The sequence below is a fragment of the Protopterus annectens genome, chromosome 3.part0, assembly GCF_019279795.1.
Source record: "Protopterus annectens isolate FY-2018-M chromosome 3.part0, PAN1.0, whole genome shotgun sequence".
NCBI lineage: Eukaryota > Metazoa > Chordata > Ceratodontiformes > Protopteridae > Protopterus > Protopterus annectens.
Window position 1 is genome coordinate 102,036,906 of NC_056731.1, and position 18,133 is coordinate 102,055,038.

General features: G+C 36.6%; 1 protein-coding gene across 3 annotated transcripts in view; it reads right to left on the reverse strand.

Annotated features, from left to right (window-relative positions):
- The window catches only part of RAPGEF5 (Rap guanine nucleotide exchange factor 5), a 1,983,710-nt gene that overhangs the window by 1,286,125 nt on the left and 679,452 nt on the right, over positions 1–18,133 (reverse strand). For all 3 annotated transcript variants that reach the window (XM_044064607.1, XM_044064608.1, XM_044064609.1), the window contains exon 8: positions 622–683. In XM_044064607.1, coding sequence (XP_043920542.1) covers positions 622–683 — 62 coding nt within the window. The remainder of the gene's footprint in view (positions 1–621; positions 684–18,133) is intronic.

Here is an 18,133-nt window from a genome sequence, read left to right on the forward strand (position 1 = left end):
TCATTTGCAGATTGAGTCAGCCAGAAAACCTTGCTGTGGGCATTGACTTTGGAGAAGTAGATGCAAAAAAGGAGCAGTCCCAGGACAGATCACTGAGGGACTCCACTGATGACTGTGCTCTTTCGGAGAAGTGGACTCCCCAGTTTTAACTTCCTGGGTCCTTTTTCTGAGCCAGCTGGCTACAGACTGAGTGATATAAGGGTTTGCACCTAACCCCCTGAGTTTGTCAATAATGCCCAAGTGGGATATTGTGTCAAATGTCTCGGTCAAGGTAGGTAGTGTGGGTTTTGTCCTCATCCATTGCTTTGGTGATCTTCTCAAAGATGTCCTGCAAGATGAGTAGGTATGACTTGCCCATGATGAAACCAAACTGGGCTGGGTCCAGTGTCTGGAGGTTTCATATCATTGTTGATCATCAACATCTGGGAATGATTTCAAATGAAGTATGTTAACTGGGGTGGAACGGAGAAGGCAAAAAGTATTTTAAAGGGAAGCGCACAATTTCAAAGCAACAGCAGGCTTTTTTTAGGCAACTTGATTTGCAAATAATACAATTCCAAACTATTTCTTCTGTATCCTAAATGGTCATACTTGTTTCTTTAAACAATGCCTTAATATTACCTTAATGATATCCCTTGAGGACTGCAGCTCTGCTTTGGTAGAATTTTCTTCTTCCTGTGGCTCTGTTAAGACAAGATAATATTGATCATAATGCCAAGCAGCATAAATAAAAATAAGGTCGGCATTTCAAGTTTTCACAAAGAATTCTTACTGACCAATCTAAAAAAAAAAAAAAAAAAAAAAAAAACAAACAACTTTATTTTTCATCATGACTATTTTTTTTAAAACAACACTTACTACATAAACAGTTTTACAGAGGATCTGTCATTCAGAAGACAGAAGGCATGCAAATTATACTCAGTAACATTAAGGTACCACACACGCATGCTACATAAAGGTGTTTTCCTTAAATAAAATGTTTCTTCCAAAACCATCTGAATGAAGTGAAAATGTCATGCATTTTTTTGAGAGAGACAAATACTCATCTCTTGCTATAAACTGCAATAATACTGATTTACCATCTTAATTCCCAAGGCTGTTGTAGACTCATTCTGAATTTGTGAATAATGGACTGAAGAAGTATAGAACAAGTCTAAAAATAACAGCATGCAAATCTTGTTCTCCACAGAAATCCATGCCTGGAATGCTAGGCGTTATTGTACTTGCTTAAGCTGTATTTGCTGGTATTTCAGTTTCTTCAGCTATACTTGCTGGAAGTGTTATTTCCTTATTTATTACTGTAGTGCTGTTTAAAGGATCAAAATGATGATGTGTGCTGGTACTCAAAGGTTAAAGGGTAGAGAAGAAAGATGTCATTATTTAAATGGTTTAATAATTATCACTCCCACCAAGTTGGAGTAAGCTCGTTGAGCAAATATTTAAGTAAGGGGTGTGCAGAAATGCTTATTTTTAACTATTGTGTATGCATAAATTCCCAATATACGCAATTACAAATATTTACTATTTACAGGTATTTCAGTTTAAAGGTTTTTCTTCTTATCTGTATGAACTTTTGTCTTAAGAGTTCATATATTTCTTACAACACAGCAGACCTGCCCTACAACTTTAGTTACACCAGTGCATTCCATGACCCTACTATATCCTTCAAACATATGCAACCAGTGATCAAAATATAAAGAAAACTGTCCACTTTGATTTACAACGGTCCATAAAGCATCAAAGGCAATATATAATCATATAAAATCTGCAAAATTTCTGTCAACCAGTAATACTTCTATGTTAATAAAATCTTCAGTGTTGCTACTTCTAGGTCTCTTTCCTTTTGAGTGACCCTTCTGTGAAAAACACAGATTCTGATCAGAACAGAAAGATTTAAACATTGTATGTTACATCATTCGAATGAATCTCACACCACTATATGCCTCATCCATCATTTCCCATATTTTTGACTTATCTGTTGGATCCTTCTAAGTAAATCACTCTGTACAATCATACATGGCACAAGGAATACTCTCACTACAAATTAAATAATGGAGGAGGACCAATTACCATAATAACTTAAATGTTACTATACAGAGGGCAAACTCTACAAGCTAGAATTCCTAGCCTTACCAGACATCATAGAAACTCACAGCCATATAATGATCTAATTTAGTTATAAAACACTCCAAACTAGTGGCTGCCTAACTTTACCGGATAAGATATCCCACATCAGCAGACCCGGATCCAGCACTAGATGACCTAGGCAGTCACCTAGGCCCCACTGGTTGGAGGCTGCCACAACTGTTAATTTTTAATAAAAAAAATTACATATCTTCTGTTCCTCTTTAAGAGAGCGAACATTCTTTGATCTTTCTGACTGTGCATCGATGCATACACCACCTGCTGTTGCTTCTTTTCTGCATCTGTGCATGCAGAATTTAAATATGATAGACATCTGCTATCAGGAGATTATAATACAACTAAATAAAATGTATCACTGCGGCCACCTCGAGATTAAGGTGTAGGTGTGTGTGTGTGTGTGTGTGTGTGTGTGTGTGTGTGTGTGTGTGTGTGTGTGTGTGTGTGTGTGTGTGTGTGTGTAAAATGCCCTAGTTAGGGATGGCAGGTTAATTTGCTCAAGCTCAAACTCGGTACCTTAGTTAGAGGGGACAACAGCCTGAATCTTGTACACTGACTGCCAGTTTTGGTACTTCTTCAAGGAACTGTGAGGTTCAGTGCATTTTTGAGGAACTGTGAGCTTCATTGCAATTTATTCTTCAAGGGTAGCAGGCACTGAATTTTAGACAAAACACTGAAATACAAATTTGTTTGCTAACAGTAACCTCTTCATTAGTTACAGATCTATTTAATGTGGAATTATTTAGAAGACTTTTACTTCTGCAGAGATTGTGCATATTGACTGATACTGAGTAGCCTTTCATGGTGAAAATGTTCTGAAATGGGCAGTTTTGTCATTATGGCTTCATATGTTTTGTTTCATTACTTACTGGAAATAGTTTCAAAACTACAAATTTAAAACGCACTCTACCAAGTGGTTTTGTACTATACAAGAAATATAATTTAATACTATCAGGAAGGTGAATCAAAGAACACATGCATGTCTGCATGGTCCTAAAAATGTGTGCTGGGCCTATGGTTTGAAAATAATCCAAAAGTAAACTTTATCCACCACTGACCCACTTTAGATGCGGGTTTCAATGTCATTTCAATGACTGTGAATTTCACGGTCAGAGAATTTTACTGTTAATGCCAAGTCTGTTTTCATTGCGAGACTGCATTATTTTGTTTAGCAAATGTCTATCAGTGCTTGTGCTATAAAATTTGAAATAAAAGTTTTAAATTAAATCCAAATAACTGTAAACATTGTAGAAGTGAAGAAGAAATTAGTATGCACACTGACAGGTTTGAACAGCATTTACGGTAACTGGGGAGAAATAGCCAAGTAATGGGACACTCAAATGGCTGGGGGGGGGGGGGCTGCTGCGTGTATAGGGGAGACACCCTGATCCATTACCCTGCCTAGGGCCCCATCTGACCAAAATCTGTCTCTACATATCAGCATTATTCTATATGAAAGCCATTTAACTTTTTTTACAGGTTTGACAATGATACATTTTTAAACCTCTGTTAATCCTGCTCAAATTTGGATTCTTAGCTGTTACTCGAAATATCTTCATAGCATAAAACATTGCTTCCATGAAGTCAACAGCTCAAAATGCTTAACAATTAAAAGCAAAGTAAACATTTCTGTGGCTGTTTTTCCACTGAACCCCTACTCCACCCACTAATTTATATACATTAAGAGGAAAACTTTTACTGGTCTATAAAGTTCAATGATCTTAATATTTGTAAAGTTATAATATGTGTCTTGAACCGAATATGATTAATGCGATATGAACATTTAAGTCTCAGTGTCACAGTAAACTGTTAATGCCTATGGTCCCCTCATATTAAATGGATATGAGGTAAATGAAAGTCCTTTATAAATCAAAATAATGGGTGTTGTCTCTATAAAACTCTGACAGCAGGCGACAGAAAATTGTATTTATTTTGATCTAAAGCCCAACTACATAAATAGAGACCTGCAATGTATATAATTGCATAAGTTAGTGGCAAGAAATGACATAAGGCTGTGCACTTGTACTAAACTAAACAAAATAAGAAATGGGAAAAAAAGGACATTAGCCTAATCATTCTTATACACATTTGTAGTTCCTTCATGGTTGTCATTCTCCTGTCTGTGCACTAACAAAGCAAGAAGTGTTGCTTTATTCTGCAGCTCTCCAGCTCTAGTGTTTGCTTCCTGCCCTTATCTGTGGCTGTATGTTCTCCCTAAACAGTTTAATTCATCCTAGTCCTGAACTTGTCTTCTATGATTTCTTTTCATCCTTATTTTTGTACAGCATTCTTATACATTACACCATACATTCACAAAGTGCTTCAAGCCAAAAAACAACAGCAAAAGCTGTTTTTAAATAAGAAAGCTTTAGCTTTTCCTCCTGATTAGTCTTTCTTTCATTGACAGACAGTGGTATTCCTCCTCTAATCTCCTCTCTGTGTGAGTTTTGTAGAATTGTTTCTCTAGTAGACAGATAGCAATTATGAAATTAAAAAAAACATGAAGGCACTGCTGCCTACACATGTGAGCGACACCAAACTTACAGTGTATGTGCAGTTCCGAATATTATGGATTGTGATTTTCCATTAAGTTTACCTGTTGAGTATATGCAGTGCTTAGCACAGTATTTTTTTGTATTATGAACAATTCACCAAATCCATAATTTGATATAACACAACTGAAGATTTAGCAAGCAAATGAAATGAAAAAAATATGTTCTAAACAAGAATGAATATTTTTTAGTTAAAATCTTATTAAAAGGCATGAAGAAAATTATATCCGATATTGGATGTTGTGTGGTATTCAGCTAGGGACACTAAAATTAAAGTTATATAGGTTTATAGCCCTGGGTCACAAATGCACTGCAGCGTGTTGGCCACAGAAAAATACTACATTCATCAATACAGGACTGACAGCCAACATACTCAAACAAGCAAACAATAATTATAAACCACCACCTTGAATCCCCTCTGAAAATAGGTGACAGACATAGGACCTAACTGGTCAATTAAAAAGTGACATTTAAAATAACTTACCTTTTGTGTAGCATTTAAATGTCTAATTTCTGAATAATTTATGACTAGCTGATCTCACAGCAATTCTTCTCTGCCAATACACATAAGCTGCAGTACTCTAAATACTGTTTGCAGAATTATAAACTAATGATGTAAAAGCCTGCAGAATGAGTGCTCAAAACAAATATATCGGTACAATCTTAACTTAGTTTTGAACACTGATGGCCTATAAAGTCTTTCATACATAAGCTAATCCTTCTACAGTTTAACACTCAATAATTACTTTTAATATCTTCATCTAAAATTGTTTATCTAGCTCCTATTCTTGTATCCTTTAGCCATAACCCATATTACCACAATTTTCTAGTCCAATCTATTACTCCCCTCTGTCAAATATCAAGAGTAAATTAATCTATCCTGTTTTATCACACACCTTTGTCTGCTCTGGCCAGTATGGAATCTGTAGCCAGCCTGATGGCACTGGCAATGTTGAGGCAGTGAAGCAACTGCCTTCATGCTTACTGAAAAGTCTTTATTGGTACTTCACAATGATCTTGTATGAGAACAGCAAGTATTTACTGTACATATATATATATATATATATATATATATATATATATATATATATATATATATATATATATATATATATATATATACATATATATATATATATATATATACATATATATATACATATATATATATATGCATATATATATACATACACACACACACAGAGCACCTTCGCTAAGCCAACTTATGTGGAGGATAACAGAATACTGCTTAAGCCTCGCAGACTAAAGATTAAGAAACCCCAGCCATTAGGTCACACAGCAGCTCACCTATCTTTACATGCACACTACAGCCAGTGCACATAGCTCTTACAATCACAGGGGTACAGTCTCACAGTGCTTAACGCCCAGTGAGACTGCATCTAACCACCATAATGTTTTAGTAATTGGTGAATCTACGGTCAGGCATGCAAATACAATCTACACTCAGATGGATAAGAGCATGGCAACAGTTAACTGTCTTTCTGGAGCTGGCATCTGGGACATAAGAGTTCACTGATCCCTCTATTTATATTTACATATACAATTATGACATGATTGTGGTCCACATGGGAGTGAATGACCACAGTCAGTCTACCCAGAGGGATGATGTAGAAGAATAAGAATGGGCTTGCACTGCATGTGTCTGAGGCATAAAAGACACAGCATTTGAGCATTGTTTTGCCATCATCCAGAAGGATGCTGAGATTCAAAGTCAAGATAAATGACTATGTAGCCGGCTATTACTTTAGGATTATCCAGTACCTGTCAGGATGGGATGGCTGGGCAAGCCTGCCTGTCTGCTTGCCCGGGAATGGTCTGAACCACTCTTACCAAGGCTTTTACATTCTGGCAAAAACCTTTACTGCCCTACTAGTGCTGTTTTAGCCAAGGGTCATCTGCTGGGCATTCCAACCTAGTACATTTTAATTTGAAAGGTATTAAAGTGGCTCTACTCAATGCCAGAAGTCTTTTAAAAAAAAAAAAAAAATTGTCTGAACTTTAGTCTCTCCTACAACTTCAACACACCAGTATATGTCTAGTTACAGAGACATGGCTTCAAAGTAATGAATGCACTCATTATATTCCTGGGTTTAGTGCTTAGCATGTACTTGTATATACTGGCCACTGTGGGAGAGTATTGGTATTCGTCAAGGATATCATCACCTCATGACAGATTACCTCAGGACACAAAATTTGAACTCAACGTCCAAATCAACATATACAAAACTAAATACTACATCATAGCTAACATCAGAACACCCTCTATGTCCCCTTCTGAGCATGAAAGCTATCTTAACACCTTGGATAAAATCCCCATTAAACCCAACACTTTTCTATTGGGGGACTTCAATTGTCAAATTGATCTACACACTGCCAATGGTCAGCATGACCAATGCTTCCTTGAAATTATAAATACTAACCCCCTTTTACAAACTTTTAACCATCCTACTAGGGGTTATAACCTTGGTCTTATCCTCGCAAATATGCCCACTTTTTGCACAGCTCCACATGTATCACCCCTCCACATGTATCACCCCTCCTCCATTAAATCAGAACATAAAACAATCACATTTTTCTTTAAACTTAGTAGCACCTTTCCCTGCAAATACCTCTGCATTTAGGAAGCTGGTATATAGAAGTAGCAGGGTGTGTGGGAGTGAAGCTCCCCACACATGGGGGTAGGGGGCATATTTTAGGAGTGTTGAGCTTGGTGTAAGAGCTTCATTAAGCTCAAAAAACTTTCTATACCAAAATAAATGCTATAAACAAGCAGTAATATTTATCATCATGGGCATTAAAAGGAATGGATCACTCAAGGTTATTGGAAGACTGGATGTCATAGGTTGTGGACCTCCCCACCACTTGAAGGCCGTATTTTTCTATAACTTATACTAAAGCACATTATTGTGTATATACTAGAAAATTAATCCAAACACATGAAATTGGGGTCAGACTCACAGAATGCTGATCTTACTAGCATGAAAGGTGATTGTGCTACCTGCAGAGTCAAATGGACGAGTTATTTATGCTGTTGCATACAAATGTAATGCGTTCCAGGTAGGGAAAACCAAAACTAAAGTTAGCATATGTGTAACAGAGCATACAAATTTTATAACAAATGTAACTTAGGCAATACTTTTGCATACTGTTGAACTAGATAAACAGCATACATAATGTTACATTTTAAGTATTGGAAGTTGTGTGATCAAACCCCAGAGGACGCAAATACATTTTTTTTATTTATGTAACTTTATTAAATTGGGTTAGAGCACTGTACTCAACTGACCATTTTCAGACTCAGCCTGGAAGTGATAAAAAATGCAGATATTGAAGGAATACTATATTGCATAATTAACAAAGGATAAAGTTATTTGAGGTATTATTTCATAACAGCACTACTTGAAATTACATGCATTCTGTTTCTGCTGCTTTAGATAAACTCTTGGAGGACTGTTTGTTATATAACAAATGGTTTGGTCTGTAACATTTACATTTAGATCTTAAGTAGCGCAGTTTAAAAAGTAAGGGATGGTAAGTTACATTGAAGAGAGGGAGCAGGTTACAGCAGTGTGGAGGAGTACATGCAGAAAATTTAAGGGGAGGGATATGGATTGTGAAATGGAAGGGGAAAACAGGGGTGTATAAAGGAGAGTGAGAGGATGAATAAATGGGAAGGTAGCAGGGCTAGAGGAAGAAAGTGCAGTAGTGCTGACAGGATTTTATCTAAAAATACTGATGTCTGGGCTAGGATTACCTGTTAAAATATTGTTTTATGTTATTCTGTTCTGCTCAAAACATGTGACAACAGATTTAATGCAAAAGTTGGAGGCAAGTTTGGTCAATTGGCTAAAGGAGGGAAGGAGTGGAGTTACAGCTGAGTAACATGTAGATGACAGGCACCAGTAGAAACTAATCTTTGTTGGCTTTCAATGCTTTATTTTAATAAATAAATCAGAGCACATCAGTTTAAATGTAAATGATAAATGCAGTATATATGAAAAAATACATTACAAAGCCAAAACTAAAGGCTAAAAGTTAACAGAAACTATAACTTGGGTGTGCATCATAGTATAAGACTAAAACCCTGAACTTCTACTTGAGACAAAGCTAACAAAACGGCAAACAATATTGGCATTTTTCAACTACAGAAATAACTGGGGCTTATCCTGAACAAGTTTAGCAGCTCAAGAAAAGTCTTGAGCATCACTCAGGTTCGGCTATAATGGTTCAGATTACAAAACAATTGACTCCTGGGGCACTGTGCAACTCTAAGCTTCTAATGACTGGTACAATGTGGGCAATTTTAAATGATAACTTGTATACAAGTTAAGCTAATGAGTATAACATACAAAGCATGGTTACAATTTACTGATATAAATACTAGTCATACCTTTCATCAGGTTTACAACTTTTATGCCCACTACATCAACCACTTTGCATTGGTCTATTCTTTATTTTCCGTATTGTAAATTCACTGATAGATAATATGCCTGCAACTACTAGCCACTGCCCTGTGTGAAAGCTAACCTTGTAAACCTTTTGCCCATTAATTGCTGTGACATATTGTAAACATCAGCTTTTTATAAATATTTTTTCAACTTAAATGTAATACCACTTATTTCAGAAATATTTCTGTATTTGTTTTACATGTAACCCTTAACATTTGTTGAAATAGGCCTTTTTTAGGGTCGTCATCATCATAATCATCCATTCTCTTTTTTTCTCATTTTCTACATGGGGTGAGGGTGTCTTGTTAACTGTCACCATCCCTCTCTCGATTCAGTGCCACTCTCCTACCCTTCTTTGATACTCATGCATAAATGTTGCAGGTCTTCTCTCACACAGTCCATAAATCACTTTGCTGGATGCCCTCATTTCTTCTTGCCTTTTTTCTGTCCGTCTCAAATTCTTCACCAGATTACCCTCTGCTTTTCTACACGTGCCCAACCACCATAATCTGCTCTCTTTGACCTCTTCTGCAATTGGAGCTATTTTGGCTTCAACTCTAATAGCCTCAATTCTTCATCTGTCCAACAATGTACATCCTACCACCCATCTGAGGCACTTCATCTCCATCACGTCTAGCTTCTTCATCTGCTCTGCTTTTACCGCCCAGGTTTCTGTACCATATAGTAGTACTGGTCACACCACTGTTTTGTACACCTACCTTTCTGCTTCTTTGGCATTCTTCGGTCATTCACTATAACAATAGTACAACAACCACGAAACCATCAAATATTCAGAAAATACACCATAGAAATAATCAGTCAGAAGGTGAGACAAAGGGAAGCAGCTTTAATCCATCTTATTCATCTGTCTTGGTACCTCGGCAATTCGCCTTCAATGGAACAAACATCCAGATATACACATTCTCTTTTATATACTCATCAATTAAACAATCAATCAATCAATCAATTCATCAGGTATTTTAACCCTATCAACACTGTGACAAATCATGTAACATTCAAATACTATTATATGTGAAAATTTAAATACAAAATCTAATTTATCAAAAAATATTAAATATTAAATCTAATTTAATATAAATTATTCATGTTGTTTTAAATTTTACAAATATATACATATAACATTAAGATGCACATTTAGAAAAATTAAATTAAATTAAATACACTCACATTTCATTATGATTCAAAGATTCCAGCACACACAAATCAAATTTCATCCGCTGTCTAAATTCATCCCAACAGGAAATAATGTATGGTACCCTATAATCATCCTATGCTCTAACCTATTCAATGCAGTCTTAAAATTTCCTGTACAAATATGAGGTCTAGCAAGTGCACTAAATACAAAACCCTCAATGTTACCATTATGCATGTTAATAAAATGAGTAGCTACTGGACTATCCATATTTCCCTCCTAATGTCACCCAAATGCTCCAAAATACGCACCTTCACCTTCCTGGTAGTCTGACCAATGTACCATACAGGCGTGATACAATCACACCCCAAAATGTACACTACACCTGAGGACATACAGTCAAACCTTTCAAATGCCAAATATTTCCTTCCATTTATTTTCATCCCATGCATAATTTTGGTCTCATCACAAACCAAACAACGGCCACAACGATACATCCCAACATTTGTATTAGCCAAAGGTTCTAATTTCCTATTTAACATTTCCTTTAAATTAGAATGCCTCTTATAAGAAAAGGTAATATGCTTCGGGAAAAGGGAACCAACTATTAAATCTTCGCACACAACATGCCACAATTCTCTGATAATTTTTTCCACTATATCAGAGAAAACTGAGTATCTAGATACAAAAAATATCTTTTCCAAAGTAGATGTGGTCACAGAATAATTACGATTATGGTATTTATTCTTCCCTAATGTATGAGTTCTGCACAATCTATGCTTTATATCTAAGAGTTTAATGCTCTCATATCCTCTAGATAAAAGTCTATCAAAGGTTCCATCACATGCCTCTTCCCATAAACCTTTGTCTGATGTATTTCTCAAAATCCTCTTAAATTCCCCTTCAGCTTCAGGCAGGGCCGTAATTAAATGTGGAGGATGCATACTACTTGCGTGCAAAAAATTATTAACCGCTGTTGGTTTCCTAAAAGGTTTGTATTGAATCAAACTATCTTTCCCCGCATAAAATTCCACATCCAAAAAGGAAATGCTATGTGATGAACTTTGTGCAGCAAACTTTAACCCATGATTATTCTGATTCAAGTTTTCCATGAACTGTGTAAATAGAGACATCTCACCCCTACAAATAAAAATTAAATCATCAATATAACGTCTGTAAAACATGACGTTATTCACAAAAAAAGAATTCTGAAACAAATTCTTTCTCAAACTCTCCCATGTATATTACTGCATAAGTGGGTGCAAAAGCTGCACCCATAGCAGTCCCTTTTACCTAGGGTTGCCACCTTTTCAAATGCCCAAAGTGGGACATTTTTGGTACAAATGTCAGATTTTGCAGGGCAAAACATACCCACGGCCAGTATAAAGGACAGAACTTCACTTTTTTGCCTAAATAAAAACTTATGCTTGTACCATTTAGTTACATATTCTGTTTCTTATAACATGTAGGTGCTTCAGATGCAGAACAACTATTTTATGCAACTATTATATAAAATACAGAAAATAATTTTGTCCTAAAATCTCAGGACATTTGCCATTTTTTTCAATTTTTTTGCAGGACGCAACTGCCCAAAGAGGGACTGTCCCTCGCAAAGTGGGACAGGTGGTAAACCTACTTTTACCTGTAAAAAGAAATCTTTCTTCCACATAAAATAATTATGCGTCAAACTAAACTCTAATAAACTTAACAAAAACATAGTACGTGGTCCCTCACCCATCATCCTCTGCATTGCCTGCAGACCCCATCTTATGTTGATATTAGTATATAACGATGTAACATCAACTGTAACCCAATTATATTCCTCCTTCCATTCCACCCCACACAAAGCTAAACACACATCTTGAGTATTCCTCACATGGGAACAAACTTTTGGAAGATATTTTTTAAAATGGGAATCCAGAAATATGTTAACCCTTTCTACATAGGAGCCAATACCAGAGATGATAGGTCTTCCTGGTGGATTAACCATACTTTTATGAATCTTTGGAATAATATAAATGTATGGGTGACGGGGCTCCTTAACTAATAGTTTTTTCACATCCTTACTAGTAAAGAAACCCAGCCTTTCTCCTTTTTCCAACAGTTCACTTAACTCTTCAGAATATTGTTTCAAAGGGTTGTTGTTCAATTTGACATAAGTATCTTCTATTATCAAACTGTTAACAATGCTTTCATATTTTTCAATATTCATCACAACCCAATTACCCCCTTTATCAGCTGGTTTAATGGTAACTTTGTCCAATTTTGTTCTCAACACTTTTAGGGCCAACCATTCATCTTTACTCAAGTTGAATACCTTGTCTTTCGTACAAAATTTCTTATATGCCTGTTCAAGTTTAGAGTACACAACATGCTCAAAAGCATTTATAGCCTGTGAATTCTTGGGAGGAGCAAAATTACTATCACCTGAAAAACAAGGGACATCAATATGCCCATAACCCCCCCCAAAATTTTCCTCTGTACCACAATTATCTTCTACAAATGGTTCAGATATATTAATATCTTCATATCCATCTGCCATCATTTCATCATAATCATATGTACTCAAATTTAATAATACATCATCCAAAGAAACTTGGCTTTCAGTTTCAAGATGCTTTTCTCGCTCAAAAAAATAAACCCTTAAGTTTAATTTACGGACAAATCTTTTAACATCCATCATAATATCTGCCAGTGAGGGTAACCTAGTGGGTATAAACTTTGTACCTTTTGACAAAACCTTAAGCATGTCTTCAGATAAAACTAAATCAGAAAGGTTCAGTACATTTAAGTCCTTATTCACTAAAAAATCATCAGCATTTGCAACATTTTCAAAATCTTCACTAACAGTCCCAGTAACATAAAAAACGTTCAGAATCAACGTCAATATTAGGCATTAACACAACATCATTAACTTTTTGAACGACAGTCCCCAATTCCGAATCAACAATGACATTTTCAACATTTTCAATAACAGTCCCAATAATATTTTCAAAAGAACGTTCAAAAATAACATTACTATTGTGCGTTAAACTAACATCACTAACATTGACATTTTTGAACAACAGTCCCCAGTTCCAAATCAGCATCAACGCTGTGCTTTGCACTACCATTTTTAAAAAAACGAACGTTACCATTTTGAATAACAGTCCCATCATGGTTTTTCAAAGTTACTCCACAGTCTAAACTAACAGGAACAGAGCGATTGCCATTCAAAAGTGTCTGTTGTTCCAAAAAACATTGAAAGTCTAACTTTGGTTTTTTGAGTTACTTGACGAAACTGAAACATGACTTGTCTTACCCTGGCTCTTCGCGGATCTCGTTTGCACACTAGAGAAGGTCTTCCGATGGCTCTGCTCACCTCTTCGGTTCTCCATACTTCCATCTAGACCTTCCGTTCTGATATTCTCAAAAGAAACGCTCTTACGACTTCCCCCAGTCTCGACCGAAGAACATGATGATACTTCCGGTTACGCGTCTCTTAGTATTCTGATGAAAACGACGCCCCCTACGTGGCCAGTTGTAAATTTAGTTTTTTTCATAATCCTTGATGTCTCTATTTAACTTGGATTTTTTCAAGCCATAACGTCATTTTCTACCTTTATCAATTTGTCATTAATGTTTTTAAAATTTAACTGAAAAACAGCAGAAGCAGCCCTGCTGGTAAGGTCATGCTGTAAATCAGTTATTTTTTTGTGAAAATTATCCATCGACCTTTGATTTCTTTTTATAAGTATTTTTAGCCAGCTTAAACAGCACTCCTGTGCTGCTTGCCTCCATTCTAGTAACAAATCATTTTCGTCTTCTTTAAAACCACCTGCTGGTAATTTGTCTATCCGCAAACCTCTGGGTGTAATGTTAAGTGTTACATATTTTTCTAGTAACTTTGAATCATAAAAAATAGTCATTCACTATACCTGACACACTGGGCTAGTTGGCTGCAGCCCTCTGATTCTACCTCTGACCTCCTCATTCAGACTTCTCCTCCACCACCTCTCCCAGATACTTGAAGCTGTTAACCTGTCCCACTGTCTCAGTTTCTTCTGATTTCCCCATTTGCTGCTTTTACACAACTGTCTTATCTGTACTCACTTTCATCCTATGTGCTTTCAGTTTTGCATTCCATTCCCCTGTTCTTTGCTGAAGTTCTTGTTCAGAGTCTGCCTGCAATGTCATTCTTAGTTTGTCCCCTCTGACATGTTTGCTAATGTAGTCCATCTCCAGTATGAACAGCAGTGGGCTTAGAGCTGTACCCAGATGCACACCCACTCTCACTGGGAGCACCTCTGTGAGGCCAAACAACATTTACACTCGAGTCATTGGGTCCTTTTACACAGCCTACACTAATTCTGCCAAAGTTTCTGGGACACTGAACCACCAGAGAACTGCTCAAATCAGCTTTCTCATGCCCTTGCCATTTGCCTTCTCCAAGTTTAGAAGTGTCCAGCTGCACTCTTGCTTCATCTCTATCTTCTTCTCAACTATCTGGCTCACTACAAATATTGGGTTAGTCATGCTACATCCTGATCTGTATCAAAGCTGCTCTTCTCCCACCTAACTACTCTGCATACCCATTAATCAATCAACCTCTCCACAACTTTCATGCAGTGTAACAGGAGTTTGATACCACTGCATTGCACATTTGTGAATGTCCTCTTTATTCTTGTACACTGGCACTAATACTTATTTTCCAGTCATATGGGATAGGCCTTTTTCCTCCATACTGCTATGAATACCCTCAGGAGTAAATGTTCCCCTAACTCATACAACACCTTGATCATATCCGCCATGACCTCATCTGAGACTGCTGCTTTCCCTGACTTTATTTTCTTTAGTGCTGTTCTTACTTCTTCTAGGGTGGGCTTCTTCTCTTCTTTCATCATGGGCTGTGTCTGGGGCCAGTACAGCATCTGTGGGGTTTTCTACATTCAGAAGCTGCTAGAGATACTCATTGTATCTGTCTTTGCTTTCCTGTACACTAGTGAGTGGGTTGCTGCTGGAATCCCTTATGAAGGGTGTGAAACTGCCTTTAACTTTCTGTCTTTGTCTTGCAGCCTGATAGAGTTCCATTGTGACACCTACAGAGTCAGAGCGTGAGAAGCTGGTTGTGCCTCTCATGCCTTGTTCTTTGCTACCACAACTCTGCTCTTAGCTTCTTGGTTATCAACCCCTATCCCCCTCTTAGCTTGGTCCATGTTTTCTAAATTCCAACTTTTCCTGCATTTCTTCTTTCTTTTTATGACTTCCTGGACTTTTACATTTCACCGCTAGTTTTCTTTATGTACCTTGCTTCTACATCAGGCTCAGCTGCACATCTAGTCTATAGTTCTCACACATGCTATTGTGAGGTACTAATAATTCCATCTATTTCCTCTTCTTCCTGAGGTGGTAGAGACCTGATTAATTTCATGAACAGTTGTGCTTTCTCTCCACTCAACTTCCAGGTCTTCAGTCTAGTCTCTGTTGACCTTGGAGCCTTCTCAGACCATTGCTATAGAAAGGATAGTCAGGTCACTGTGAATAAAAAAGATTTTTTGGGTAAATACCTACATGGAAAAAAATGTCCTGTTTTAAAAAATGGAAATGTGTAGAGCATCCAAGCCTATTTTTTGGGCACACACGTGTTTAGACAGGATGGTATGCATTTGTCAAGATCAGGGAAGAGAATTTTTGCAGCAGATATTTTGCAATATTTGACAAACACTAAGCAGGATTTTTGCCAGGTCAAAAATGCAACATTTGATGCATCTCTAATGGTTGTTAATGCTAGGTGCATTAATAGTAAAGTTTTTTTTATTCTTGGAAAATCTGCTATGTTCCCACAAGACTGTTGTTATTGTTTGTGAAACATGGTTAAAGAACAATGACTGGAAACCAGGATTTCTAGTAGGCAGGTCCCTGTAAGCAGCTCACACAGCACCTACGGCCATGTAGAACTTTTGTAGCTGTGACAGGTCAGGGTAGTGCTGCCTTCCTAGTCTAAACACTATACCACACTGCTCCAGCTCTGTTGAACATGCTATAGCAGACATATGCCAAAACCTCTTTGCAGATATTTACTCAAAATACAGAGTTTCTGAATTTCTTAAAGAACATTCTTAGTTGCTAACAGTGTATTGACTAACAACTTAAATTATACTGCCTTGATTTTTCCAGTGTTGATTATACTGGAGTATCTTTAAAGAAATATACTTTTCATAAAGATAAACCGATATGGTTTCCAAGTCTTCTTTAACCATGGTAGTATTATTCTCATGAATTTAGTTGATTGGCATTTTTAAGTACAATTTAAAACATTGTCAGTAAACACAAAACAGCATCATTTGAATTTTTAAAACAATAAAACTGAACAGAATAAATAAGAATTCTGTCTAACCCTCCCTTTAATCATTAATGGCCCAGAGCAATGCAAATAAGTGTGAAACACCAAGCTGTACAGCTATATTCACAGAGATGGGTTCCTTAGCAGGTGACCCTGTAGTATGTCTTGCAGTAGGCCAGCAAACATCCTCAACAAAACAGCATCAAGGCAGTGCAGACCACTGCCCCAAACAAACACAGCTGAATACAGTCTCTATTTTGTTTACAGCTACAGTCATCACATGGAAAATGTCACATGCACTGAAGCAGGGATATCCCGACTTTCAAATGAAGCCAAGACTTGCACTGCACAGCAAGATTAATATCAGGGGCTTGCAGCTCAAGAAGCACCTTCCGTCTTTTAATACAACTATTTTAAAGTGTTCATGAGCTCAGTTAAACTTGACTCATCCCAAGTAAATTTTGGGATCTCATCTCTGCAATAGGTTCTGAATGTTATAATGGTTCCAAATTCTGATAGGAAATGACCACACAAAGAAAGATATTCCATCTGATAAATGTGAGCAAAATAGTTGTCTTCATAAAAAGAAGATATGAGTGTTGGAAGTGGAGTCACAGAAGGAAAGTTTACAAGACAACTTTCCAATCCTAACTACCAGGAAAGCACACAGCTGAAAGTCTAAGCAAGCAGATAATGAAAAATAAATTAAAACAAACACATAAATGAAATACAGCAAGTATTCAGGATGAAGAAATAATAAAAGGGTGTGCTGGAAGTCGCACTATATGCTGTTTCATTGCTCACAAAATTGATTACTTTTTCCATTTATTTCTACTGTGCTGGACTTATAAATCATCTTTTTTCCTGACATTCATTTCAGTATTAAGTTTCAAACAGGTCTCATTTTATAACAGAAAACACAACTTTTTGCAGTGCACCATAAGGCCAGGTGATAAAGTCATACACTGCACGTGCATTACAATGCAACTTAAGATTTTCCTGTTAGGTTCTAAATTGGACATCATAATCCCTTAGTCGTCACATACACATATATAACTGCTCATAATCAAATTAACTGACTGAACCACCAATTCCCATTATGCCAGTAAGCCTATTTACGGATACAGAGTGAGTGTAGTAAAGAATTAAAATTTACATTAATTTCTAAACAATACTGATGGTCCCAGTTTCTGTGAAATTACTGCATAGCAATCACTCAGAATGGTTAAGTTGTTATCTACATGTGCAGTTTCAGTAAGGCTGCATATGTAAGCATAACGCATGGCTGTGGACAATATAAACAAAATGTTTTGGTTTTTACACTAGGTCCTACGCTCTCTTGGCCCTCCATACTAGTACAGTGTCAAGTGTCTGGTAATTTGTTTTTACCATACAATTAATAAAAACTAATTTTAAGTGAAAACAAAACGCATAGCCTGATTCAATGTAGTTCAGGGATACAGTTCATCAGTACAGTCTAATGAAATATTTCCCT